The sequence below is a fragment of the Balaenoptera physalus genome (assembly GCF_965194825.1).
Source record: "Balaenoptera physalus genome assembly, chromosome: 4".
In the NCBI taxonomy this organism is placed as follows: Eukaryota; Metazoa; Chordata; class Mammalia; order Artiodactyla; family Balaenopteridae; genus Balaenoptera; species Balaenoptera physalus.
In genome coordinates this window covers 12684514-12710174 of record NC_138891.1, presented here as the reverse complement: position 1 = coordinate 12710174, position 25661 = coordinate 12684514, and the positions used below count along the sequence as shown (strand labels likewise).

Genomic DNA, 25661 nt, shown 5'->3' with positions numbered 1-25661 from the left:
CTATCTGATCCTCACATTAAACATTCTGTCATGGGTGTTGTTTAACAGAAGAGGAAAACTGTGCAGGGAGGTGAAGTGATCTGTGCTCTGCTCCACACCCAGGGGCAGGATTTAAACCCAGATTCAGCTCATTCCACAGTGTAAGCTCATAATAGTGGGGTTTCACGGACCTCAAAAGCTGCTGGTAACTTTAACAGAAGGTGTGTGTGTGCCCACGACAGTGTGTGTATGTGTTTGTAAGTCTGTATAGAAAACACAATTTTGAGATCAGATCAGTATTACATTTATTTTTACTTGATAATAAATATTGACCTTGCCCACCAAGAGAATTCCCTGTAAGAAGCGATTTACATAAATTACACTGAACTGAATTTATTCTGCCTTTCCAGTATTTCCAGATTGAGGTGAAGTTGTTCACATGTTTGATCAAGAAGGCTCTTTGAAGTAGAATGAGTGTAAATATAAATATGGGTAAATCTCAGTTGACAGCCTGGTGTGATTGTAATATAGGGCTAGTCAGTAATGAGCAGCAACTAATTGACCTATTAAACCAGGAAAATAAAGAAAGTGACTCTGGCTTCCGGTTTCAGGGAGATTTCATGGAATAGCTTGATTTCTGTTCTTTCTAGTCTCATAATTGGTTATAAACCATGATAACCTGATACCCAAGCACCACAGGGAGTGACACAACCTAGTGACCAGAAAGTGCAGAGAAACCAAAAGGACAGGTAATAGGAAAGCTTCCAGCAGTGGACTTCCCACTGGCGAGTCTCTGGATTCATATTGTTCATCACCAATAACTCAGATGGGTGTGAGGTCAGTTGGGGATGAATGAACAGGTACAGTCAAATCAGACAGCTCTAAACACAAGGCCCCTGCTAACACTTCCTCTTTTCCACATTTGGAACAGAGGGCAATAATAACATTTTTAATTACCTTGTTGAAATGATACTTGTACTTAACCTTGAAATATTGTCTGTGAAGACAACTTGAATCTCAGCTCTGATTTCTTTAGACCCCAATTCGGGGAGGTTCTTAGAGGGGCTCGTGTCATATGGAGATTTCTACCAAGGAGAGAAAAAGATGAACATATTGCATCCTCACTGTCAGAAACTTCTCCAAACATCCCCAAAACAACAACACAGTAATTCTCTCCTTTCTCTCTCTCTCACTCTCACATACACTCACACACACACACACACATACACACACAAGTGTGCCCATATGAGAGAAGAAGGAAGAGAGGGAACATCTTCTGGATTCTTAATAACTTTTAAATGTTGAAATTCTCATAAAAGAGATAAAGTAGGTAAAAGCACTTAATACAACACAATAGCTGCTTAGTAATAAAGTTGACTCTAACTGACTCTGCAAGGTACAAGGCAGTGTAATAATGAATTCCAAAGAGGAGATTTGGTGGGCTGGCCAGAAATTAAGATGCTGACACCCAGAGCCCTTGCTGCAGTTGTGCAGCAGATTTACCGGACAAGTTGCAGAACTTCTGTTTCCTGATTACCTTGCATGAAAGATGCAGATACAACAGTCAGAGGGACCCGCACATCTTTTAGAGCTGTTATCCCTTTATAACGTGAGCCAGACAAAGCCTGGGGAGGATTTTGTATTCCCTCAAAAAAAAAGATTCATTCTAAAAGTAAGAGATGACACTTTTGGCGTTACATGAAGAATCATCGCAAATGATTCTTTTAAAAATTTAAAAATAAAATACCAAAGTTGTCGGCCCCAACTGGCCAAGAAAATCAGGTTCCTTTGGCTCAGTGGAGCTTTTTTATTTTTCATATAAAGAAGGCACCTCAGCATTGAAATGGGCACACTAATCACTTCTTGAAAACTGACAAGGTTCCACTGCTTCTCCTCTGTGTGGGTGGAAAGACAATAGACAGGAAGTCAGGACATTTCAAGTCAGGGTTTTGGAATTAATTTATTCTTGCATCAAAGTCAGTGAGGTTGTTGCTCAGAAAGAAACACTTCAGTAAAAACTGACAGAAGGCACCGTTCCCCCTCCTGCAGCGACACGGAGGTTTTTAATCCCCAGGAGGCTTGGAAATTCCTCCCAGCCTCTGACAGCCAAGGGTTTTCTTCCTGCCTAGTACAGTCACTGTTCACGGGTCATGATGAGCTGATCCGTGAAGCTGAACAGCTTGAGAGACGCGTGAAGTTTGGAGTTCTCAGGGTGGCCTTGAGGGGAGGCTCCCCCCAGACTCAGGTCCTGAGCCCGGAAGGCAGTCCAGCCAGCCCATTTTCTCTGCACCTTTGAGAGGGAGACCCCTGCCCTCTCTCCCCTCCAGCTCCCCAAGAACGTGCGCTCACAAACGAACTCATCTGTTCCCGGTTGGTTGTAGCCCTTCCCCAGCTCCTACGAACAACCTGGTCTCTTTAGGCTGCTCAAGGCAAAAATGGTATCCATTCCTTGGGCTCAGCAGAGATGTGAGTCTCTGACCACCTGCCATGTCCCTCATAGAAAGGCTGGTCTAGCTGCTACCAAGAGAGTATAAATACGGTACATTGCTCGCAAATACAGACTGATGTTTGATAGGCTTGGCCACCCCAGAATAAGGCAGGGGTACTGGAAACCACTGAGGCAGGCGTCTCCTCTGAGGTGTGCTCAGAGCAGTGCAGAGGCAAGGTTAGAACTGACACAGGCATGTTCGAGTGCAGAGGGTTGGGTTAGAAGTCAGAAGGCAGGGTTACATCACAGTGCTACCTTTTCCAGTCTGCCGATACCAATCCATTGTTCTCAACCTTGGCTCCACATTGGAACCACTCAGGAAGCCTTAAAACAAGCGGTACCTGGGCCCTACCCCCAGACACCCTGATTTAATTAGTCTGGTGCACATCCTGAGGATCAGGATTTTTAATTCCAATGGGCATCCAGGGTTGAGACCCAGAGTTAAATTGGGAGAGATAGGTGAGATGAAGCGGCTGAGGACCTACTGGGTGCCAGGCCCCTCACGCAGTGCTGTAAAGACACAGAGAGATTAATAAGCACAGTTTCCCCTCAAGTGGGTCACAGTCTCATGGGAGAGAAAGGCACATAAATGAATCACAGCCCTACATGGCCTATGTAAAGATGGGGATGCATGAGGAAGGAAGGATTAACTCTATCCTTTGTGGAAGAGAGATTGACAGTTGAGGAGGGCCTCCTGGAGGTGGTGAGTTCTGCTAATTCTGTTCTTTGTTGTTATTAGCACATTATTCTGAATCATTAGACCAGACCAACCTCCTATGAAGGGCAGAGTCAACAGGGTCCTGGTGTCAGGGGTCCTGGGTTCAGATCCCAGCTCAGCTCCCTTTATTCTCCTGAGGTTGTACTGGGCCTTGGTTTCCTTGACTGCAAATGAAAGATTTATCTAACTTCCCCTGCAGGGTGGTTGTAAGGATTAGATACAAAAGTTTTGCCTTTTGTACATACTTGATAAATGATAGAGGCTATTTTCTTTAATACTCTTACACAAAAAGGAAAAGGACTATAGTGTCAGACTTAAAAGTCATTTTGGACCAATGACCTTTAAAATTTTTTGGCTCACATACCCCTAAAAAGAGTGTTAAAACATATAGCCCCCACACACTTTTGCATTGAAATCTAACATTTTCCATCAGGAGTTTAAATAGTGACAAAGAATGAAAATTCTAGTGTAATGTAAATATGGACATTTAAAAATAAAACTCTTACCTAACTCTTGCAAATGCATCCAGCAGAATCTAAATGTCATAGCTATTTGATACCCACCATCATCCATTTAAAAAATGCACGAACAGTTTCATCAGTTTGAGCTGAGAATTTTGTTTCTTCTTTTTCATGAACTCATATTTACATTCCCTTACCCCATAGAACTTCATTCCAATGTATCTTTAAAAATTTGGTTTGAAATTCCTTTATTGATCACTGTATCATACATGTCTTTAACTAAAATATGAATATAAATTTTTGTTTCCAATCTCTAAAATTTACTGTAATGAAAAGATTCAAAGTATTTAAAAAATATCTTCTGGTTTAGTTTTTATTATAATCCTTATTAGTGTGTAATTGATCATAAATATTTGTGAAATTTCAACACCTGATTATTGCCTATAAAAAATAGAAATGAAGAAATCTTAATGAAACAGATAGTAGGTTATTTTCCCAATTAGTTTACATATCTGTGGATGACTGCTACCTATGACCAGAATGGGTAAATCTAACATCAATTCTAATCCAATTTTTTGTTTTTATCAATGTAAATACTAAGAAAGCTTGTTTTTATAAGTCCATGGTAATGGAAAGAGTTTGCCTACGAGTATTATGTAATTCTTTCAATTCTAAGTTTTATATCAAAAAATTACATATCTATCATCAAAAGGTATTTTTAATCATCTACCACCTGACATCAGCACTTCCTACAATTTTTTTAAAGCAAAAATGATCAACTACCTGACTTACAAAAGGATTTGTTTGCTAGTGAGTCATTCACATCAGGAAGTGTCTCTTTATTTTCTGCTGTGAAGCTTTTACTCTCGGTAGCAACGCACCACGGTGGCTGAGATTCCTAGTGCATGAGCAGAGGTTAATTGGGAGAGGGGAGGTGTGAATGAGGAGCAGGTATTTCCATCAGAGATGTTCCCAGAAGATGAATTTCAGTAAAGAATACGTGGGGAGGTAGAGGAACTGAATACTGATTTCCTTTAAAAACAAAGAAGCCATGCTCTCATATCCCTAGAAGGACTTTGCATTTCCATGTACCCTAGCTTTAAGACCACTGCTTTAGAGAACAGCCTTTATTAAATGTCTAGTTGTTCTGAAATGCTATTTTGCTCTCAGTTCATCTCCATTTCCTTATGGACGCAGTCATTTGTCTTTTCTTTTATTAATCTCTTGCTTTAGCCCACTTTTCCTTACCAGGGAGGGTAAAAATGCATCTTCCATCTGCAGGTCATCTGATCAAGGTCTTTCCCTAAGAAGTTCAAGACAGCAAGCTCCTTGCCACTGAAGACCCTGGGCTCTTAGATAGTATTTTATAGTATTTTATTCCAATAGTAAGAAATACTGCCTTCAGCAATGTGGTGATCTGCCCTGAATTTTCCAGGTTGGAAGTTTCTACCAATCAAGTCCTCAATAATTACTAAATGACCCCTTTACTCAGTGCTGGTGGATCCTATCTTAAGTTCCCTGATGGGTTGGCATGCCGATGCTTGCTTGTGTGCTCAGCTTGCCTTCCCTTGCCTCTTGCATAATAAGACTCCTCTCTGCCTAGTTTTATTTCTAATCAGGGAAAATGAATGCTTAAATCTATTGTGCTTAGGCTTGAATTTTTTTCTTTAGTATGTTTATTAGAGTCTTTGTGACTTCAGAGAACTGACGCCCTCCTGACTCATTAATTATTCCCCTTGTAGGTGAGGCATTTTCCCTACCTCCCTACTCTTGAAACTCGTTTGTGTAACAGTGCATCATGCTCAGCAAACTTCAAATCCACAAGGGTGGCTTGAGGGTTAAAAGGAATATCATTACGTCTGGAACACTGGTTTTGTGATTAGAAATGGGTGGAATATTAAATCTCACCCCTCCTAAACTTATCAGAGAAATTAAAAAGTGTGGAGCCTTCTAGGTTTCTCTGTTTTGACTTCTGAGCCATCCGAGTTGGAAGAAGCAGGACCCATCCTCCACCCAGAACAGTTTTCTTCCAGACTTAACTAGAAAGTACCTCTAAAATCTCCTTTGCTGATTCCTCCCCACATCTGCTCACCCTTGCCTTAGTTAAGAAGGAATTTCTGAGTCAAGGTATTTCAATATTTCCAAGGACCAGAAGTATTTTTTTCTCAGAGCTGTGGCTAATCCTTTATAAGATTTTATGATTTTCTATTTATCATCATTAATACCTTTTCTAATACCTGCTAGATGCAATGCCCCACGAAGCCCATATCTACACAACAGAAAGGGAAAGAGGGAACTGGTGATTTTCTGGCAAATTTAGACGTTGATTTCAGAGAATTCTGGTTTCCCTGTACCTCCCAACCCCTGCCCCAAATTTGGTCAAATGGGCTATATTTTGGTGAAGTTCTTTTTTTTTTTTTTTTTCACACACACACACTGTATTTTATTTTTACAAGAGATAAATAGACTGACACCAAGCATTGTACATGGATGACCACAACAAAAGCAACAATGATTGCAATTACCAAACATGAAACACACTCATACTATGTCATAATATTGACATTCAGTCCAGTAATCCTCCACTGTAACAGCTCCTTTACTTTGCAGTGAAAATTGATTTGTATATTCTTTGCCTCTGAGTCCTTGTGGGATTTTTTTTTTTTTAATTCAGACAGAAAGTCACAAAAATTATACTCATCCTCATCAGTTCACTCAGTCCCATGTAATTAATTTTTTTTTTCATCTTGATCTTTTATTAGCACTTTTATGAGTTCATCAGTTTTTCATTAGAGTTCTGAAAATGCTTATTCATTCAGTTTAGCAGTACAGTCAGTTACCAGAAACCTGTACTTGTCAGAGTCTTTTCCATGAATTTCTTGAAGATGAAAGCCTTTTATAGGAACATATTTGCAAAAGCATCAGAGTACACCCAAAACTGTCTGTAAATGACAAAAGACTTAAAAATGACCACTGTTAAAGATTTGATGAAAGTTCATAATAATGCAGTTGACAAGAAAATTAGTTATTTCTGAGATATACATTTTAAAGTAATAACTAGGATTATTACTTATAACATTATACCAGAACATATAAGATTTTTAGAAATTTCATGTAATGTCTGAAACATTTATATTAACATATTTCCATACATATTTCCATACAAATACAAATATAAGATTTTTAGAAATTTCATATAATGTCTGAAACATTTATATTAACATATTTCCATACATATTTCCATACAAATACAAATATAAGATTTTTAGAAATTTCATGTAATGTCTGAAACATTTATATTAACATATTTCCATACAAATAACCCAATGCAAGTTTAGTATTAGTTGTTTTGTTTGTTTGTTGTTTTATACTGCAGGTTCTTATTAGGCATTAATTTTATACACATCAGTGTATACATGTCAATCCCAATCGCCCAATTCAGCACACCACCGTGAAGTTCTATCAAAGCCATCATTGGCTACTGATGACCTCTAAATCAGTTAGATAGTGATGGGTGATGGTCTGGCTTTGATCCTTTGACTTCTGAGCTTGGGGCTCCCCTTTTGCATCCAGAAACATTCTGGGACAGTGAGCCCTTATCTGAATTTCCTTTTCTCCTTGACTGGCTCTGCAAGAACTGCGAAATGGAGGAACTGTTCCAAGAACAAATCTCAGTTGTGTTTTTAATGGAAGAGAAAGTAAAAGGTAGATAGCCTGAGGGGGGTATGCCTTCTTCCAAGAGCAATACTCCAGAGCCCAACTGCAACAATCCCCTGACAGCACAAATTTTGCTTACGAAGAGTCTTATTTGTGATCTGGTCAGGAGGCCCAGTTATGGGAAGTGCAAGAGGAAATCACATTTAATGCTGTACATAATCAGTAAGTTATGATGGTATAATAGAAAAGGCATGGGCTTTGGAATCGCACAGTGCTCGCTGGTAAACACCTTGGGTCACTTTCTTAGCCTTTCTGAGACTCAGCTTATTCATCAGTAAAACAAGAATAATAAGTAGGTGGACCTTCAAACATTGTGTGAAAATTAACTAAGTATGTACATGGCCTAGCATCATATCTGGCATACTGTAGTGCCAATCAATGTTTATTCTTCTCCTGCCCATTGTCTCACCTATAGTATAGGAAAGCAGTAAAGTGATGAACTTTGGGGATAATTTCTTGATTTTAGTTGCTCACACTATTGCTATCCCCTGTTACCACAGGTAATCAAGAAGCATGAGTCAGCATTTGGCATAGTGACCTATTCTAGCAAGGTAATGCAAGTTCGTGTTTTTCTTCCTCATTAGATGGACAAATGTAGCAACTTCTTTTTTTTAATTTCAGTGACAAAATGTTCCCAGCCTTTGGGTTCGGTGCCAGGATACCCCCAGAGTACACGGTGAGTGAGTGTTTTGCTATAAACAAAGGATGACTTGGGTTTCCCTCACAGGAGTCTCACTCTTTCAACCTTTGATATAATTATGTAAGGGCCCAAAGAGGCAGAAGTGGTCTTCAGAACCAGTGAGATTAGCTCCTCAGAGCCTCTGTTTTGATGACAGCCAATCTCCTGGTATTCTGGATTGGCCTTCTCAGAGCCATTTCCAAATGAAGTATTCCATTGTTTAGCTTCTTATAGACATAGTCAGAGACTGTGGAAGCACTCGGAAGTTGATCTCCAGTGGCTCAGGAACCATGTATTCAGATCTCCCCTGGAGAAAGACCCTACTGACCATGTTGACAGTGAAAGTCCATGACAGGGAGGTCTACAGACTCCCTCATCCCAAGTCCCTAAGAACCAGTCTTGTGTGGGAGACACAGAAATATCCTGAAGAAAGCGCTGCTCGGGCTCAGAGAATCTGGAGCTGAAAGGATCATGTAAAGACACTGGAATCCTATTTGGTCTCGATGCCAATTTCTCACAAAGAAGGCAGAGACTGTACGTGGAGAGATTTGTGCTGCAGTGGGGCTGAGGCACTCTCCCATGGTATACCAGATGACCCTGTGGGACACTCTCCACAGGGGACTCACCCTCCCAGGTGGGAGAACCTTGGAGAGGAGCAGGGCTCCTGCTGCAGCCTCAGGAAGCCTCTGAGGTCCCAGCTAAGTGCAAGCAATACTGCCCAGTCATCAATTTCTCTTTTACTGACCTTGTCTGAGCTGCACAGCAGGAGGCAGATGCCAACTTTTGCTTCCACCCCAGAGCTGTCAGACCAAGGGCCTTCAGTGAAAGAGGGAGTCCACCTCCCTTTTCCTGCTGGAGTGAGAGATGATGGAGTAGCCTGTCTCCCTGACCTGTCCTCCTCCTTGTTTGCTTTGTAGCCCACACTGGCCTTCCTGCTGACCATGCTACAGAATTCTAGAAGCATTTGTTGGAAATGAGTACATGGTGGGGGAAGAATATAGAACAAGAGCTGTCAACTGGTGGCCTGTAGACATTAGTCAGGCCATATTCTATTTGACACACAGTTTTTTTTAAGAATTAGACAATTTCATATAAAATGTCAGATTTCTGGCTTCTCTGGAAAAACTGAAAGGCCTGATAACACTAAAATTTAAAAGATTACACCTAAAAGTATTAGCCAGAGCTCAGGAGATGCAGTCCTCTTCAGATGGAGTATCAGTTCCAGAATGTGGGCAGGTGGGTGCCCACCTTCCTCAGAGGTGCTGAGCCTTGAGCCTGGAATGCACCTGGACAACCACCAGTCCAGCTGCCCTGAGATGCTTGAGTGTCCTCCTCACATCTCCCCAGACAGCCTTCCAGTCTCAGCTTGGCCCAGCGGGGCTGAGGACAAAGGTGTACAGCATACCTGGCTCTAGGCCTTCCTGTCCTCATCCCTGACATCTGTCTGGTCGCCCTCCTGAAGCAACTTCTTCTTCTTCTTGCTATTTGCTAAAGTCCTGACCCCTGGCTCCACTCTAACTGGCAGCTAACTTATTCCTGCTGCCCTAACTGGCACCCCTTACGTATTCTCAGTCAGCTCCCCCAAAGCCATTCAGATACCCTTTTCCATGCCTCATCTCCCCTCTGCCCCAGACAGGCCCTGATGGTCTCAGCAACTCAGGTGACCCCCAGAGTGTTTATAAAGTTACCATGGCTTACTTCCTGAGGATAAAATCTCAGTTTGCATTGAAACTGAGCCACATGCAACTCCGCCTTAGTTTGTGCTCTCCTGGGACCTTGCGACAGGGATTTGGAGGCAAGCAGTTTATTTGAGAGTTGGAGGAAACCTCAGTAGAGAGTGAGGAAATGGGGAGAAGTCAACATAGGGTTTACTAACAAGCCATTACCAGCATGGACAGCCAGAGCTGAATCCCAGGAGACAATGCAGAGCACACACAGACCCCAAGGGATAAGAGAGCTGGGATATTGACACACCACCTCCCATCAGCCCATGATGAAGAGCTACTCCACGGGCACATTACTCCCAGGGGACATTAATTCCCCACCGTTTTTAGCCTGTCACTTGGGCAGGCAAAGCAGGCTCTGGAAGCCCAAGAAAAACTTAAGGTAAATAAAGCAGGCAGGATGGTTGGCAGTCGGCTGAGTTGCCTGGAAAAGCCAAGGGCAAGGGAATGTGAGCGAGGCACCAACAGCATCAGCTCTGACCCCCACTGAGAAGAGAGGGGTCTTTTAGCACAATGACCTATTTTCTAGGCCCCAGAGAGTCAGTCCTGTGGGAAATAGCCTTTGAAATGGAAGTCTCAGTAAAATTCCAAGTGACCCAATAAAAATGTCTAGATACCAGGACACCCTTCTTATTTTATCAGGTTTTAGAAAGAAAAAAAGTAAACCACATATTATTTGACCTTGTACATATGTCCTGCCAGGTAGAGGAATTTGTGTTGGAAGTATTACTTTTCCAAAAGCAAGAGTCTATTTTTACCTGTATGTATGTGAAAATCCTCCTGCCTGGCAGCTCTGTATATTATGTTAGAATGAGCCTTAAATGTCAACAGCTTTGCTGGAGCCTTTGTAACCATGGCCATGTCAAGCAGACAGCTTAGGTTATTGAGTTATCATTTTTTAATCACTGGGTCCAAATAGAACTCAACCAAATCTAAGCCTCTGGTCTGTGGCCACTTCTATCCAGAAGCTATTTGGAGTTACACTTTTATGAAATATTTTCTTAGATTTTTTTTCATATGCCTATTCTCCCCCTCCTGCCAGCATTTATCTGATTCTAGAAAATCTCCCTGTCACCTCAACTCCACAGGGAGTTTAGAATCCACCCTCCATCTCAGAGTGATTGTGTAAAGGCTTAAAATGGTTCCCGCTGCTTGACACATAATGAATGTAATGAGCATCTGTTGGCAAACTCTAAGCCCCAGTGCCTCCTTACTGGATTAATGTTGTCATTCTCCTTTCTTCCTTTTGTAAATTTTAATTGGTGTCCAGGTATCTCACGACTTCGCAATCAACTTTAATGAAGACAACCCAGAATGTGCAGGTAAATCACAACGTGAAAGGAAGTCAGTGTTTCACAGCCCTTCCCTTCAAACTTTTCCCATTTTAGTTTCTCACTCCTGATGCAGTATGTCAGTGATGATTGTCCACAGCAGAGAAGTAGGCTCGCTGGACCCAAATAAACACGCTACTCTGAAGGCCACAACAGAACAGAGACATAAGAGCTGGAAAAGACAGAATGCAGAAGAGGTCTTGAGCTTAGAGCAAGAATATTGATTCCAATTCTGGATTCTTCTGGCCAAAAACAAAAAAAAACAAAAAATTTGAGGGAAGGGTCACCTGATGGGCAGTGATGAGGTACCCCTCTTTCTGCTTTCCAAGTTGTCATCAAGTATTTATTTTGCACAACGTCCTCTCGGTGAAGTAATAAGGAAAAGGGGAAGCGTGGAGATCATGTGACACTTTCAGCATGTTGGCAAAGGATATGCCCTCAGCAACTTCAAGCAAGTCACTTCATGGTTTTGTGCCAGAAAGAGCCTTCTCAAAGGCTTTGGTCTGTATTATGTTATTTCCAGCTAGAAATTCCCCAAGACATTCCACAAAATAATGATGATGACTATGATGATAAATTGTATCCTAGAATCATTTTTCCTGATTTCTAAATAATAAATAGAGCCAAGTACACCTGTTGCCATGAAAATGGTAAGACATTTTTGCAGTGGGCTGGTGGAAATGTCCATGTCTCTCCTCCTTCCTGTAGAGGAGGAAGGGGCTGAACAGAGTTAATTCAGATCCTGTGGGGGATGTAGAACATCCCGTAGTTTCTTTCACAAATTTGGCACTAACTGTCCAAGAACATGACATCAATATCCCCGGGTCTGCACGTGACAACCTCTGAGACCAGATCTCCATTCTGCCCTTATTCCCTCTCACCATCCCTCATGCCAAGTTTATTACAGTTTAGGCTTCCCTCATCTCAAACCATTCCCGCTCTTCAACTGTAAGAGTGGTTTTCCATCAAAGCAGAGTGAAGGACATATCCAGTGTTAACCCGTTTCACATCTTAGAATTCACCTGCCTGGTATTTTTGGAAGAGAACTCAGACTTTCTTATCTTAGGCAAAACCTCAAAAACCAAAACAGAAAAAGAGATTCTGTTCAGCATCACTTAACTTCAAAACCAGGCTATGTAATGATTTGGCACCTGTCTTTAGAATGGCAGACTTTGGGGCAGGACAAAGAGAATGCAGCATTTTCAGTCATTTTCATACACATTTTGTTACATGCATGTGTATAAAGGCAGAACAGAATACACCTTGCCCATCCAAGATGCCCAAAATCTGGTTGGCAGGATGTGGAGGGAAAACAATCACAGCAGGGGCTTTGTGGGTCTCTCTGGCTTCAAACAAGACCAGTGTGCTGTTTCAGGGTAGAAAGGGGTGTAGGAGGATGAGAGGAAACAGGGGAAGAGAGAGGTAACACAGGCACAGACACGGAGAGGACCCTTTGAACAAAAATCATTGGTAATGGGACTGTCTCTGTGGGATCACAGTTAGAACATTCAGTGTGCAGCCAAGACTTATGCTGGGAGGAGCTACACTAGCAGGGCTGCCTCTTCCAGCAGAGCCCACCCGTCATGATCTCTTGGATGGAAGCCCCCCTTAAATAAGGGGTGCCCATGGTGATGGACGTCACTCACCTGTACTACAGTCCCCGGCAGACGACTGTGACCGTCATTTTGCTCATTCATCACACATTTGGGGAGCAGCTACCACGTGCCCGACCTGCCTCGAGCTCATGAGAAAGAAAGTCACAATTCTTACCCACAAGGACTTTAACATCTGGAGAGAAGGTTGTGGGTACACATCACTCACATAGGTGGCCCAGGGTGGTTATACTAGAGTCAACAGGACGGTGGGAAAATGAGAGGGATGTTAAAGCTGTGAGCATGGCCCTTAGAGCCAGACACACCTGGGTGTGAATCCTGAGTCTGCAGCAAACCTCTCTGAGCCTCAGTTTCTTACCTGTAAAATGGGTACAATGTTGGCTTCATTACAATAGGAGGATCTAATGAAATCTATTTTGTCAGGTGAGACAGAAGGGAGACATTGGTGGAAATGATCGCTTTTGACTTGAACCTTTAAAGAGAATGATTTCAGATCAAAATGATTTCTCTCTGAGCTTTAAGTTGTAGGGTTGCAAAATATTCCCAGTATGAATCCCTTATTTTTGAAAGTGTAGAAAAAGATTTGGGAATACATCGGTTTGTAACTGACATTTTTTAAATGGGTCTAGAATATTCTCTTTGTCATAAAAAGCTTGTTTGTATTCTGTAGCAAACACAATCATTCATTAATAAATTCTTCCCAAGTCAATTTCAAAAAAAAATAAGTAAAATGAATAAAGAAAATGATTTTAGTGGGAGTGGAGGCAGAAATACCAGCTCAGATGTGGTATTTTCTTTTTTATCTTAAGAACATAAATGTGCTACTGATAAGGACTATTTGGGGGAAGTTAATGCTTCATTTGTGTGTGTGTGTGTTTGATTATAAATATATTTAGGGAGACTATTTAGCTATTGATCTTTGCCAATTCCACCTCAGGGATTCAAGGAGTTGTGGAAGCCTACCAGAGCTGCCTTCCCAAACTCCAGCTCTATGGCCCCACCAACATCGCTCCCATCATCCAGAAGGTCGCCAAGTCAGCATCAGAGGAGACCAACACCAAGGAGGCATCGGTAAGGAGAGGGGTGGTCTGCCTGCTAATGGACATTTACCCATCCTCACCTGGATACTGGCCATAGCACCCATCCCAATCTGACAATAAATTTGCATTTCTACCTGTGTGAGTTTGAAGAAGTGACTTAACCTTCCCCCTGTCCTCAGTCTCCTCACCTGAAAAATGGGGATAATCATGCCTATCTCTGCTGGATTAACATGAGGTTTAAAGATGACACAACTCAAATGTCTGCAATGTTACCTGAACACAGGAGGCCTTCAACAGGGGAAGCCACTATATTCACTGGAGTGTAGGTCATCCTCATAATACTCATACTCACCTTCAGTTCCTGGGAAGGAAAAAAAACAACTGTCCAAAACTAAGCTTGCTTTCCACTGTACCCAGACTACAGATGGAAGTGAAGTAAAACAATGGGTTATTCTTCTGCCTGGTAGTCAAGTGAAGTAACACACAACATCACAGTGGAGGTTTATTTCAGGTCCTATTTGTGGATTTCTTAAGAAAAATGCAAACCAAGGTTACAAGGCCAAATCGAGTTTGTTTTTTTCCCCTAATATATTAGACTTAAATATATTGCCGTAATAGCTTTTCTATGCATCATTTTTCAATACTGTCATTATGTCCTATGTCCTTTTTTAACTTTATGACTTCTTCTCAGATTTAGCAGAATATTGCTAATGTCTGAGAGTTTTCTCTGTGATTTTATCCTGGGTTCCAAGACACTGAATTTGCATGAAGAACATGATATGCTACTCCCTCACCTTCTTATGTGAGCTCATCTGACCCCCTTGCTCTGTGCCTGTGTTCTCAGATTCCCTCGTGTTAGGATGGGCTGGACCACACTCCCGTCTCATGGCTACCTCTGCTCTACGCACTGCAGCACACACCTCCCAACTATTAGGGACACTGACCTCATACTTATATTCCCTTTCTCTCCTCATCACCTATTTTTCCCTTTCTACTGAAGACTCATTCCTATTAGCAAATAAAGCATGTTACAATATCTCTTGTTTAGGTTCAAAACTCTCTCTCAACACCACTTTACCCTTTAGGTACTGTCCCTTATTTTACTCTCTTTTACAGCAAAATTCATTGAAAGAACTGCCCATATTCACTGCCTTCATCTCTCCTCCCATTGGCCCTTCCACCTATACCACCCAAACTTTGCTCCCCGACACCCCTGTGAAGACCACATTTGTCAAAGTCAGTAGCATCTCCATCTTGCCAAACCCACAGAGGCCTTGAAGCAAATCTGAATCCTCTCAGATGCAAGATTTAGGCATAAGGTTGGACAGGATCAGTATTTCATTTTATTTTTAACCTTTTTTTTTAATCACCAGGACTTCAAATTCAAATACTTCAAATAATACCTTGCTCAGAAACCAAACACATAAAATAGATTTTAAGAAAACAGACTATTTTTGCTAAATCTGGTCTGAAGGATGCGGTCCAAACTTGTCTATTCTCCTTTATCCCCAAGAGTATCCAAGGCATCCCTAGGGCTCCCTGGAGCCCAGTTTGAATCATCTCAGCCTTCCTGGGGGTACCAGGACTCACAGGAGTAAAGAGAATCTGACATAGGTCTGAGTTTTAGACTAACACAAACCAGCATGAGGCTCTGGCTATTACTCACTCCTTCAGGGACCGATGGGTCTGCTCTGAAAGGACAGGTCAGGAAACAGTACTGAAAGCATCTAATCCACATCTCCCCAAATAACTCACTCCTATAGGCCAGGAACACTGATGCTTTCCCCCAGAGGTTTCCATTACCTTTTGAACAGTGTATGGTCCAGGGCCCCTTGTTATCACTGACTGCTAAGGGTCCTAACCTTGAACCTTGTAGGCAAGTGCTGCCAGGAAGTCTGTGGCTGTAGGATTTTCTCCTCAGTTTTGTGGAACTCTTCTAGAAAGAAAAAAAGTCCTCTCCTTATGTAAGCAGGACCTCAAGTACATTCAAAGACTATAATATTTCACCCGTGAGCACTTTCCTAGCCTGACTTTGGAAGCAACTGTTACTGCGACCTTTATTGGAAATTTCCATCAGGGTTTTGATCCAACAGTCTGCAGCCTATTACCTTTAGCTAGATTAAACCTGGAAGGATCAGGTTCTAGAATCTTGACAGTCTCTTCAGACCAGAGCTTCTTAACCATTTTTGTTCCATGGACACCATTAGCAGCTGGTGAAGCCCATGGACCCCTCCTCAGAAGGGCCTTTAAATGCACAAAATAAAATATGTTATAAAATAAACCAATTATATTGAAATGCAGTTAACAAATATCTTTAAATGTGACATAGAAGCATCATAAATATAGTAATAAAATTAAATTATGAGAATTTGTGGCTGGCCTAATACTGTAATTTCTAAGTAGTGTTGAATGTAAATGACACGTTGAGATATTTGCAGACACTGTAAGATAACAGGAACGTATTCTGTGATTTCTATTAGTGACTCAGTCACAAGTACAGTTAAAGCTAATTTTATTTGTTGATTATATTTAGAATTGAAAAAAATGATAAGCTTTAGTTAGAGGTCAGTGAAAATAAAACTTTAATTTACCGCAGCTGCACAGACTGCCTGAATCCTTTCAACTCAACAGTCCGCAAGCCTAGGTTAAGAACCCCTGCTCTAAATGAAAAGAGCCACATTCTGCAACCTGTTTTTCAGTGGCTTGCTAGCTAAGAATGGCTTTTACATTTTTAAATGGTTGAAAAACATCAAAAGGAGAATAATATTTCATGGCACACAAAAGTTATATGACATTCAAACTTGTGTCCATCAATAAAGTTTTATCGGAACACAGCCATGCACATTCCTATCAAGCACTGTCTATGGCTGTTTTCATTCTAACAGGCAGAGTTATGTCATTGCCACAGACATCATTATGGCCCGCAGAGCCTAAAGTATTTATTATAGCCCCTTTACAGAAAATATTTTGCCAACGCCCGCTCTAGACCACAACAATTCTAAACTTTCTTGATGTGGTCATGTGACTGTCAGGTTGTTTGCTCCTGGGGGGTATTGTAGGGGGCAGGTAGGGGAGATCCGTGCCCTGGACCATGAAGACCGGATCAGACAGGAGTTACGGGAGGGTGGGGAGTGGACGATGAGAGCACAGAAGTGTGATTCACTCACTAGCCCACCTGCTCAGGAATCAGGATGAGTCTCCATCCAGGTGTGGCACCTGCCATGGCCTCCAAGGCACACCCTGGGAGGAGTCATTTCTGGTTCTGGTGTTTCCTACACTGCTTCCCTCCATCCCCAGGCCACCAAGCTGCCTCCTTCTGTGCCTTCTCCTTGCAACTCCCTAGCTCCTCCATCACTTCACCTGACTGAAACCTTCCTCCAAACTTCCAGGCCACCTTCTCTGTGAATGTATAAGACTTAAAAAGCATAGGTATGGATGAAAATTGACAACTCGAATGAATTTGAAAATTGATCAACTAGAACTAGGGGTGGGTAGTTAGTGGACATGGAACAGAATTAGTCTTTATATTTATTTATTTATTTATTTATTTATTTATTTATTTATTTATTTTTGGCTGCATTGGGTCTTCGTTGCTGTGTGCGGGCTTTCTCTAGTTGTGGTGAGCGGGGGCTACTCTTCGTTGAGGTCCACAAGCTTCTCATTGTCGTGGCTTCTCTTGTTGCAGAGCACAGGCTCTAGGCGCATAGGTTTCAGTAGTTGTGGCATGTGGGCTCCTTAGTTGTGGCTTGCAGACTCTAGAGCTCAGGCTCAGTAGTTGTGGTGCACGGGCTTAGTTTCTCTGTGGCATGTGGGATCTTCCCCGGCCAGGGCTCGAACCTGTGTCCCCTGCATTGGCAGGCAAATTCTTAACCACTGCACCACCAGGGAAGCCCCAGAATTAGTCTTTATATTAAACTGTATCGAAAGCATTCAGGACATGTGACTATCTTCATCATAGTGTGAATTTCTCTTCTCTCCAATTGTAGTTTTGACTGAGTTGTTTTGTTTAAAAACATTTTTTTCAGACTCGCAGAGAAAAACGGGAACTCTTTAGCACTGCCAGCCTATATGCAGCTTTCTAAGCGTGATTCTCAAAACCAGATGTTTTCAACATGTGATTATTCTACCTAGCCTTTCTCCTTTGAAATGTGACAATTTGGAATGGTTTCATCATCCCACATTTACTCCCTGTAGATGTTGAACATACTGCAAAGATTACATTAGAAATTATTTTGGGTTTGACATGAGCAACATCTCAGTGACCTCCTTCCCTCCCCTCTCACCTGAGAGGCTGTCATGATGCCTCTAACGACTAAGGACAGTGATGTCCTCCACTGGGCCTTCCCTCTCCAGACCCCATAGCCCTTCCCAAGCCCTTCCTGTGCTGATGAGCATGGAGTCTTCTCTCCAATCTCCGTCTCAGATGAGTCACCCACCAGCCTGTCCAACCAGGACTTAGAGCAGGAAGAGTCTTCTGCCCACATCCTTGGAGAAGGGCAGCCACCTGCAGGCCACACACTAGCCCAGGGCACACAGCCTTCAGAGGCAGAGACTGTGACCCTTGCCTCTTCTAGCAGGGCTTTAGTGCAGCGCCATCCACTAGAAATACAGTGGGAGGCATGCAGCGATTTTAAATTCTCCAGTAGCCACATTTAAAAAAGTGAATAGAAGCAGGGAAATTAATTTTAACAATATATTTTATTTAACCCAGTATAACTAAAACATTATCATCTTAAGAGGTATTCCATATAAAAAATTATTAATAAAATATTATACATTCTCTTTTTTGTACTAAGTCTTCAAAATCCAGTGTGTATTTTATACTCACATCATCTCAATTTGGATGCTAAATTACCGTAGAAAATACTTGATCCTTATATAGATTTTATAAATTGATAACTGAGAAAGTGGATTCACATATTTATAGTTGTTCCAAACGTATTTAAAAGATTTCCAATAACTCAATCGGGTATCCACTTTTTAAAGTTAAATTTAAATTCATTCAAATGAAATAAAATTAAAAATTCTGTTTCTCCATTGCTTTCGCCACATTTCAAGGGCACAATAGTTACATGGAGCTGGTGGCTATTGTAAATATTAGGCAGCTTGACTTTAGACTCTTGCAAATCTCCAAGCTGAAGAGGACCGTATGAATGATCTAGTCCCACCCGTCATTTGAGAGTTGAAGAGGCTGAGACCCAGAGGAGTTAAGGGAAAATTCCCAGCATCTCATAGCAAGAGGCTTTGAAGCCAGCCCCCTGACTCTTCTGCTACTCTGTCTACACCCTGTGCTTTGTAACCATCACTAAGGTGATTATTAGAATTAACCTGCAATTACTGTGCCTGCCTTTAAGCTCCATTCATCCTAAGTCTTCAGTGTTTAAGGTTGTCAACACGGGCACTCAAGAAAAGTCAGTTGTCACTTGCTGTGGTCAGTATGCACTGGAGCCGCCGGAGTGTGTAACTGGCTTTGTCCTTGTCTCTCCCACCTCTCCATCCCCATCATCTCTTGGTGTCCCACTGATGGCAGCAATACTTCATCCTGCTGATCCTGACTGACGGGGTCATCACAGACATGGCCGACACGAGGGAGGCCATCGTCCATGCCTCCCACCTCCCCATGTCGGTCATCATCGTGGGAGTGGGCAACGCAGACTTCAGTGACATGCAGATGCTGGACGGCGATGATGGGATTCTGAGGTCGCCCAAGGGAGAGCCCGTCCTTCGCGACATCGTCCAGTTCGTGCCCTTCAGGAACTTCAAACACGTACGCATATCTCGGGGGCTTCCCCTGGGAGAGCAGAAGCCCCCCTCCCCATTTTTCCACCAGTGTTCCTAGTGAAGCAATGCCAGCTGTCCCTGCCTGGGCCAGGCTGACTCCCACCCAGGACATGTAGAGCTTGGCTTGCTGGAGAAAGAAGTATAACCTGAGTCATTGATGAGGAGTCATGCTAACTATGTAGCCAACATTTCATTGGAGCTTGGCCTCATCCACAGAATTTAGGGTCTCCATTGTACCCAGGACTGCCATATACAGTTGGGCAGGTTGTTCCCTGCTCAAGGTTGCCTGGCTGAAGTAGCAAAGAGGAGCTGAAATTCAGCCTTGGTTCTCCTTGTCAAGCCACGTGTCCTGGCAGAGGTCTGTGTTTGCCTTGGCAAAGTATGTTTTCAAAATGATAGAAACTTAAATCCTGTATAAATATATAGTAAGCAGCATCAAAGATTTATTTAATTCATTAATGAGGGAACCAGCAAGATAACAAAGTTAGTTTAAAGGATGATATTAAACAGTTGTTTGGGGTCAATAGGGGAAAATGCTGGAATAAGTTTGCTAAGGCAGAATCAAAACTGGTTCATGACCGACAGGGTTTAAAAAAATAAAAAAAAACTTTTCTGATTCATACAATGTTTCCCTCTCGGATGGCGGTGGCCCTGAAGAGCCCTGCAGAGCCTCCCCCGCTGTGTCACAGACAGCCCCCTGTGTTGTTCCGTTCCGTGCCCCAGTGAAAGCTCCCACAAGTGTGTGGGCAGTGAGCCTGGGTGACTCACAGCGGGCAACTCTGCTACCGTAGCCCATCTTCAACTTGCCCAAGGGGAGGTTTCCAAGCTCCCAAGTTGTCTGCACAGGACAGCAAGATGGGGCATCCTCTTCAAGTTAGGGTGCGCTGGAGCTGAATCGCCCACAGTTGTGTTCATCAGTGAAACCACTTGCTCGCATGGTGCCTGAGGTGGAAGGAGGGTGTTCTTCCAGACTGTGATGTCCCGCCCTGTCTTGTCGGCTGGACAGAAGTACCACAGGACTGACCACCACCCACAGCGTTGCCTGAGTGAAGAGGGGTCCAAGAGCTTCTCCAAACCACCCTCTCCCCGCCCCCTACAGACACACACACACACACACACACACACACGCCACGGGGCCATGCACTGTTGCAGCCTCCACCCAGCCCCTGCTCTCCCTCACACACTCGCAGAGTGCCTGCTGTGTGCTAGCACTGGCACCACGGTGAGATGAGGAGCCATGGGGCCCAGCCTCCAGGAATTTACTGGAGAACTGCCCAGTTGGAACACAGGTGTCCGCAGAAAACTCTCACACTAAGAGATCTATGGGCGATTGAGGTGGGCCACCCTGTTGCTACAAAACTTCAGAGAAGCGGCTGGAGCTGGAACATGAGGAGAACAGACCCTGGGGGTTGGGCAGGGAGGTGAGGGGCACCTGCAACAAGGAAGTGCCTGATCAGCGCGAGGAAGGGGGCGCGCTCACTGTCCCTCTGCTCCAGGGCCCCAGCTCCCTGTGGTCCACTAGAGCAGAGTACCAGGAGTTTAGCACCCGCCTTAGCTTCCTGAATTTCAAATTAGATTCTGAGAACCGTTTCATTATCCAAACTAATCTATTCTGAATTCAATAAACCATAAATAAAACGCAAGGTGAGGCACTGATATCATTTCATACAGCCAGGAACCCATGAATCGCCTCTCTCTTTCTGCTCTGCATGGTAACTCAGAGCTTCGGACAGGGCAGAGGCTCTGAGCTGTGTGGCTTGGGGCAAGTTACTTAACCTCTCTGTGTCACAGACTTTCATCTGTAAAACAGGGCAAATAACACACACATTGGAAGATTAGAAGTGGGGCTTATATAACGCACAGCACAGCGCCTGGTGCATGTTGGTGGTTAATAAATGTGGCTTTTATTACTGTTCTTGCCAGCTACTTTCATATTTTCTTGCTTTATCCCAAGTTAATGGACCTCCAGGCCCTCCTTGCTCCCCAGAACCACCAGCACAGATATGCAAAGGGCAGGAGAATCATTGGGAACTGTGCTGTCCAACACAGTAGCAAAGAGCCACATGTTGTTATTTAAATTTAAATTCATTAAAATTAAATTTAAAAATCAGTTTTTAGTCACACTAACCACATTGCAAGGGCTCAGTGACAGCACGTGTCTGGTGGCTACCACGTTGGACAGTGTAAATACAGAATACTTTTATCATCTGAGCAAGTTCTGCTTGACATACTGTTCAGGAATATTTTTGTCTTCAAATAACAGCAAATCCATCTCACAGTGGATTACATGAGTGGTTCTTAATCAAGGATGATTTTTCTCCCCAGGGGACATTTGGCAATGTCTGGAGACATTTTTGATGGCTACTTGCATCCAGTGGGTAAAGGCCAGGGATGCTGGTAAGCATCCTACGATGCAGAGGACAGTCCCCACACAAAGAATTATAAAATATATCCAATATATCAAAATAACAATAGTGCCAAAATTGAGAAACCCTGGATTATATAAGTACAAATATACTTTTCTCGTGTAGCTAGATGTTAGGGGCTGGTGGCTGCTGACATTAGTTTTTTCAATGATTCAATAGTGTCAGGACCAGCACTTAGAGATTCTTTTTGTTATTCCCTCACAATGATAAAATTGTTGCCATAGCTCTAGGAATCATATTCTAGTTCAAGGAAAAAAGGAAGCAGAAAGAGAAACAGAGCCAGTGATGTCTGTTAAAGAGCTCCAAGAAACGCCCCCCAGGAAACTCCCACTTGGGTCTCAAACAATGAAATTGGGTCACATGGCCGTCCCTAGATGCCAGGGAGACTGGGAAGTCAAGTCTTTATCTTTCTAAACTCTGTGTGAGCAATGATCAGAGAGAAAAGGGAGGAAATGACTATTGTGTCTTCCCCAGTGTAAAAGTGGGCCATGATCTAACACACGACCCTGAGCAGTTATTTATAAAATAAAAGAGCATTCATGGATACCAATGTCCAACATACTATGGCATCTTCAAAATGTGAGCAGTCGCTTTAGAAACACTCCTCACAGTGTTTTCAGATTGTTTTTAAGGTATGTGTCTTTTACATTTTGAGCCTCCTAAATACTCTGAGATAGAATGAATTCCTGTTCTTTCCTTTCTTGTCTCAGAATATCGGGGCATAGCAAAGTTGAATGGCTGAGTGACAAGCCACATAGGAAGGAAAGAGCTAGAAACCTGGTCATCTGGCATTTAGGCCAGACCCCTTTCCTTCAGGACTTTTCCAGAGGGACCTCAAACATTTCTCTCTGCTTCAAATTTTCAGCCTCTTCAGTAATTGCTAACAATGAGGTTCAGGCAATCTTACTTGCCCAGTGGCTGGGGAGTTAGTAGTGAGTGCCAGGGTCAGAGGTCCGGCCCCAGCTCTGTGTGAGTCCAGAGTCCATGCAGAATATCAACCTCTACCTTCCTCTGCCCCAAGGCCTGCAGTGAGTCCATAATGCTGATATAAGAAAAGCTACATAAATTAGCACAGTATTCAAGACTCTCCATCACCGGGCCACAAGCTCATTTTCCAACTGAATGCCCCACCAATCCTGCATCCCTAACACACACACACACACACACACACACACACACACACACACACACATGCATGCACTTCCTTTAGAGCCCCATCAGATGACTCACTGTCCCTAGAATGATCAAATGCCAATCCTCTCCTTCTCCCTGTTTTAAAATATACCCAATGTAAATGCCATCTCTTCTTGGAAGGCTGCTGTGATTTCCTCCAAGATGCCTTAGTCTTGTTTTTTTGTGCTCTGGTCACACAGTGTCTGTGACTCCCTAGAGCAGTGCTTCTCAAATTTCAATATGCACAGGAATCACCTAGGCATCAAGTTAAAATGCAGATTCTGATTCATTAGCTCTGGGATGGGTCTAAGATTTTACATTTCTAACAAGCTCCCATTGATGTGATCTGCTGGTCTGTGGGATGTATCATGTTCTGCCTCATAGGAGGGTTAATTTCTGCCCCACCAGGTTCCCCTCACATGACTGTAACTTCCTAATGGCAAGAATCATAGACCCTATAAACCCTCGCATCGTTCCTGGAACATAAATAGGTGTCTGGATTTGAATGTAAATTAGACACAAAACTGCAAGGCAGTTCTTTCTGCCATCCAGTGTTCACCCATCCTCAGATGTGAATAGTTTTATATTTTGAGACAGACATGAAAAAATATAATTATGAAATTAAAGGTTCATTTTCCAACAATCTGACAACTCTTGCTTGGAGTAGATGCTGACAAGTACAGAATGAATGGTGAATGAATGAATGAATGAATGGGGCCAGCTGCTTAGAGCAGGACTCAAGTCTTTTAGGCTGATTTGGGTCAGATTCCCTTGGCGTGGTGCCAAAGTCACTGTGATTTCTTCTTCCCTGCAGGCATCTCCAGCTGCCCTGGCAAAGAGCGTGTTGGCTGAAGTCCCAAACCAAGTCGTGGACTATTACAATGGCAAAGGGATTAAGCCAAAATGTTCATCAGAAATGTATGACTCTTCCCGGACACTGGCTCCATGAAGTCTACACACTTTTACAGAGTCCTCAAATACTATTCCTGCTGATACTTAATACTTCTATTATCCTGTACTTAAAAAGACACACAGGTACACATTTAAAAATAGCATGTTTTGGTGATTTTTAACTAACTAACAATTTTTTTTGCATGTGTAGCCCTGAGGCCTGGATCTGCTAAGCCCTTGTATTGTTAAAGACTTTTTACAAAGAAACACGGATAATTATAACTTACTCTTTACATTACAGCATGTCGCCTTGATATAAAATGTTATCTGTATCTGTTTTTTATACAGGTTTGTTGAAATTTTGCTAAATTTCTTATTATCTTTACACTGTAAAGCATTTTGAAACATTTCTTGAACGTTGATAGCCAAAACATATTTGGTTTTATCTGCTACAGGATGAGAGACTTTTTAAAATGGCAGATGCATGGACTGTATTTTGCATGTTTAAAATAAAAAAAACAAAAACAAAAACCATGCTGTTTTTGCAGTTGTCGTCCATAATTCCTCCCTGCTGAGAATGGTCTCTCCACTGAAAAAGGGGCTTATCCACCTAGAGGTGGTCTTCCTGAAGTGGGTCTGGGACACCCAATCCAGCACCTCTCAGACTTCCCCATGTATACAAATCACCAGAGGATCTTGTTTAAATTTTGACTGTGATGCAATAGGTCTGCATGGGCCCAAGATCCTACAGCTCTGAGTCCCAGATGATGCCAATTCAGGCCCCATGTTTATGTCACTCCCTAGGAATGACCTCAAAGAGTCTTCAATAGACCCATGACAGTGGAAACTTGTCCACAGCAAATAGCCATGTGGTATGGCTTTCCAGAGAGGTGGCCCGCCAGGCTGATGTTTAAGCTTAGTCTAGGGCTTCTTTGTGCCTCTTTTTATTGCTCCTGAGAGCGAACTCAGTCATCAACACAAATGCCTGGAATCATTGTTTTGGGTGGAGGTGTTTTGTTTTGATATAAACAAGCCAGTCTTGAACCAAAAGAATGTTTCACTTGTATAGTCTTCTTGAAGAGAAATGGACAAGTGTTCTGCAAGCATAAAAGGCCCTAGGTGGAGCCCACTTTTGGTCAGAGATATGGGAAAGTAAATCACAAGGCAAAATAGATCTGTTTGTTGTTCCATGATGGGGGAAGTATTTAACAAGCAAACTAAATGCCTTGTATGATTTCCAGTGGTATAACTATAGATCTTAACCTTGCAAATACATGTTGGCCAAAAGCACATTTGGGAATGATGGTAAAATGTATGACTGAAAAAAATCATAAATATTTAAACTGTATTATTTTATGAATAAATTGGGTACTTACGGAATTTTTTCTAAGACTTATAGTCTTGTTTCTCTTTTCAAGGCAATTTCTGAACAGTGTTCATGTAAGTGACTTGGCCTCAGGTTAGGAATAGCTCTTTCACAGTCCCATAGAAACATGTGGATCATGGTTTTTAACAGGCAAGGAATTAAAATACTTAGACCCTGTTCATCAGAAATAGCTGGTGGTTGTTTCTAACCCAAAACAAGGACATGAGCTTCAATGCCTATGTGCCAGGAACATAGTAAGCAATATGTTTAATGA

The 25661-nt window shown here is 42.5% G+C and overlaps 1 protein-coding gene across 2 annotated transcripts in view; it reads left to right on the top strand.

Annotated features, from left to right (window-relative positions):
- CPNE4 (copine 4) overlaps window positions 1–25401 on the top strand; it is a 629469-nt gene extending 604068 nt beyond the window's left edge. For both annotated transcript variants that reach the window (XM_082459307.1, XM_082459308.1), the window contains exons 12-16: window positions 7985–8039; window positions 11037–11088; window positions 13648–13781; window positions 19281–19517; window positions 23945–25401. In XM_082459307.1, the coding sequence (XP_082315433.1) occupies window positions 7985–8039; window positions 11037–11088; window positions 13648–13781; window positions 19281–19517; window positions 23945–24079 (613 nt within the window). In that variant the 3' untranslated portion in view covers window positions 24080–25401. The remainder of the gene's footprint in view (window positions 1–7984; window positions 8040–11036; window positions 11089–13647; window positions 13782–19280; window positions 19518–23944) is intronic.
- Window positions 25402–25661: the final 260 nt, after the last annotated feature.